The 3,772-nt window shown below is 37.6% G+C and overlaps 1 protein-coding gene across 2 annotated transcripts in view; it reads right to left on the minus strand.

Moving 5' to 3' along the window:
• Nucleotides 1-1,095: 1,095 nt before the first annotated feature.
• The window catches only part of LOC138019260 (uncharacterized), a 20,081-nt gene continuing 17,404 nt past the window's right edge, over nucleotides 1,096-3,772 (minus strand). For both annotated transcript variants that reach the window (XM_068865991.1, XM_068865990.1), the window contains exons 2-5: nucleotides 3,039-3,259; nucleotides 2,841-2,910; nucleotides 2,552-2,701; nucleotides 1,096-2,288 (exon numbers count right to left, since the gene is read on the minus strand). In XM_068865991.1, the coding sequence (XP_068722092.1) occupies nucleotides 1,747-2,288; nucleotides 2,552-2,701; nucleotides 2,841-2,910; nucleotides 3,039-3,259 (983 nt within the window). In that variant the 3' untranslated portion in view covers nucleotides 1,096-1,746. The remainder of the gene's footprint in view (nucleotides 2,289-2,551; nucleotides 2,702-2,840; nucleotides 2,911-3,038; nucleotides 3,260-3,772) is intronic.

Here is a 3,772-nt window from a genome sequence, read left to right on the forward strand (position 1 = left end):
ACTTAGTCACCTCTTATGGTCTTGTCCCAGAGTGACCGCTTTTTGGACATTCTTAATACAACGCTTTATTTCGTCTCAGATTATTCCAGAAAACTACCAATTCAATTTTCTCATAGCATTAGGTTTGATGCCAGACTCCTCCAAAAATCAGTGCCAAATGAATTTTTGCCTCCTTTTAGCAAAACATTATATCTGGATTTGTAAAAACAATAAAAAGCTACCAAAGGTAGAAGGCTTTTTCAGATATCTTAAGTCGACCTATCTATTTGAACAAAAGTCTGCAGGCACCTTACAAACAAAGTAGGAATTACTGAAAACTTTAATTTAGAAACCCGCTCTTCTTTTCCTGCCTCTTTTACTTTGATAAGTCCCTAAACTAACAAATCCTTCACCGCCTTTTCGCAACAGCCTTGCAACTGACAGCCCTTAAACTTTAATGCTTTGATTTTCTTTTCGATCGGTAGGGGTGGCAATGTATACTGTTTTACTGTAAATATGTAAATATGTCTATCCTGTAAGTAAGTGGTTTGTTTTGTGTGTGTGTGGAATAAAAAAAAAATTAATTAATTAAAAAAAAAACAAAAAAAACAGTGCACTGTTACCTTCTGATGTCATAGATTTTACACTGTTGCCCGCTCAGAGTCTTTTGGCGGGAAACAGTTTTATTGTTAGATGTCATGTGACCTCAAAGTAACCAATGAGAGCGCGCTGCTAAGGGAAAAAAACAGCTATATAATATATAGAACGTTTTCACTGTCAAGCAATAAAAAAATAAATCGAAAACCATCCAGTGGAAAAAGTCAAGAATTCTTGATGTTGTAGAAGATAAATGAAGAAGACACTTCTCCAAGTTTTAGGCCTGTGCGTTTCCCCAAACTTCAGATATTCGTCGAAATGTTTCGCAGAAATTTACAGAGCCCAGTATGAAAACGCCATGTTGGTGCACATCTGTGGTGCACCAATATGGCGGCCGGAAAATAGTGTCAACATCTGTTACTTAATTTGGCTATCTAGGCGAGTGATCATCTGTACTGAACAGACAGCTATTTACCTAAGCACTTTTCCTAATGCTTTAAATTCTAAAAAGGCTGAAAACCATGAGATAAATATATATTTCTCAATAAACTCGATCGTCGCCTGGTGTCACACACCGCTATAACTCAGAAATTCAAAATGCTCTGGTTTCCAAAGGAAGCACGCTATTGAGCTTTAAAATTGCAAATGGATACAAATTTACTGCCTCTTATGCCTGATGAGGATAAAAACTTTCGTGGCTCCTTAGTTTTGGATTTTAGAAAATGATGACGTCACGTGAAAACGATCTATATTGTTAATACTGTTCAAAGTAAAATGGACAAGAAATTATACACCTATAAATTTTCATTGACTTTAAAAAAGCATTCGATACAGTCATCCACACAGTTTTGCTAAGTAAGTTACATCAGTATGGCATTAGACGCGTTGTAAACAATTGGTTCTCTTCATGCTTAAGTGGACGTGTGCAAACTACTGAAGTAGAAATGAAAGTATCCGCTAAATAATAAAGAGACAATGTCCTGCGGGGTCCCACAAGGTTCTGTGTTAGTCCTCTACTTTTTTTGATATATATAAATGATATCCCTAACTCTTAACTACTACCTGCTACTTGCAAGTTGCGAAGCATTATCACTGTAATTTGTATCTTAAATTAATAAAATGATAATGATGGCAATGAAATGATGATGATAACCATTAAGGACAAGCGTTTTAACGAACAAATATTTTCCAAAAGTCATCACCAGGGGTCGCGGCAAGGTAACCAGAACGATGAGGATATATATCATCGCACAACTGATATGACTCATCAATTAGCCAGTGATAAGTATCAAAAGCAAAGGCAGGGTAGATGTTTAACCTGTCTTCAATTCGATTGTGCCCCCATTTGCCAACTTCATACCGCAGACCTTCTAATCCCCATTTGTTACAAAGTTGCGCCAACTTGGAGTTGTCGTCTTCCATTTTGACAAATGACTGGCAGGCGCTTGGCTGGACATCCGTCTGACCAACGAAATACTTGACTACAGCTTCGCCAGAGCTATTAGCGGCAGTTGACATGTGGAACGTCCGTCCCTTTTGCTTCCTGCAGTGGAATCGCAGTTGAGTGAATGGCAAAATCGCCCGTAACTGAGCCATCGCTGTTTTACTGAGGACCATCTGACCGCTTGCGATGCCACGATAGGAGTTATTTAACGGCACTTTATAGGGAGGACTTGTCTTTGACACAATATTGGAGATAAGTAACCAGCCTCCTGGAAGTAATCAACAGCAAACAGTTGAAGGTCAGAGACAAAATAAAAACAGACAGTTCAACAAGGGCATTTTTATTGTGATGAATAGTAACATAGTAGTAAATATAAACAATTAATAGTGGTAAATTGTCACGACTTAATGTTGTCAGTTTTAGGAAATTCCATCAGATTGGTGTAAATAATGCTGCAAACTGGCTCATGTGTTTATTATCTCTCATTTTTGTGACTTCAAAAGGGCAGCTGAATGAGCATCGTAATCTCACCTCCATAGGTAGTCATGTCGCAGATGACTTTTAGGGGGTTTCCACTCTTTTCTGGGTCAATCCAGTAATACCCGTCTCCTTCAGAGTCGCCTGCGTCTAATATGGCCTTACACGAAAAGGCGGGATGATTAGGGTTAGCTCCTCGTTTCGCTGAAATGAAGTTTGTTCAGTAAGAGTTAGCTTAACTTCACAAACTCGTAAGAAAAATGATGCAATAACGACAAGTTACTAATTAGGGACTGCTGGCTTATAACGAGTGAGCTAATTGGCTAATTGCCATTCGACGTACGGGTTGGGTCGTGGCTGCACTTGCTTTTTTGGTGCCAGCTTTTATGCGTAGAAACATCAACACAGGAAATCTAAAATGAGAAAAATTTCATCAGAAAGGCGACGGTCGAAATGCACCAAAGAATCGATAAATAATTATTAATAATTTGCATTCTTCAACCGTACATTTCATTGAAATGTAAGAATAATTTCATCCAACCTTTACTGGGCCGTAATAGCGTGATCCTTTCTTCTTCTTAAAATCACTTGGCTTTGTTTCTCTTGTTTCATTATTCAGCTGGCAAATTCGTCCACTGCCACCAGATTCCGGAGGATGAACGTTAAATGACTTGCATTTGCTAGATCCCAGGCATTTCAGGTGACATTGAAATTCGTCTGAAACGACAGCTGTATGCAGAAAATGACCAAACAAGAAATGTCCTGGAAAAAAACAATTACAGTAAGTCAAGAAAACTGCGTTTTACTTTGAATGGATGTAGTTTTGAAGTGAGAGTTGTAAACGAAACGGATACTTAGTCTTTGCACTTATCTAGTTAAGCAATTTTCTCTTATAACACAATTTTTTAAGTTGGCATTTTCTGAAGTGACGCAATTTTAGTAAGCCAAGTAATCTAAAATAGGTTTGTTAACAATGTCAAGAACGGTGGATGATATCAGGATCTTACTCTCAATTTTTGACCGAAGTACCGGACACTATGGGATAAGGAAACCTTTATTCAATAGATAAAAAACATGTGCTTCATAATTCAATCATGAAGCCATGGTTATCAGGTGAAGATCACAAGTACTCACAAATCATTATCTAAAAGAAACTTCTCAACACAAACATTCGACACAGAATATCAAATCTATTTTATGAACTTCACGAGGAAAATATTTCTCTTACGTTTGGAGCATAACGAACTATTCCTGTGTTACAGGTAGCGTATTTTT

Source organism: Montipora capricornis, chromosome 10, assembly GCF_036669925.1.
Source record: "Montipora capricornis isolate CH-2021 chromosome 10, ASM3666992v2, whole genome shotgun sequence".
Taxonomy (NCBI): domain Eukaryota; kingdom Metazoa; phylum Cnidaria; class Anthozoa; order Scleractinia; family Acroporidae; genus Montipora; species Montipora capricornis.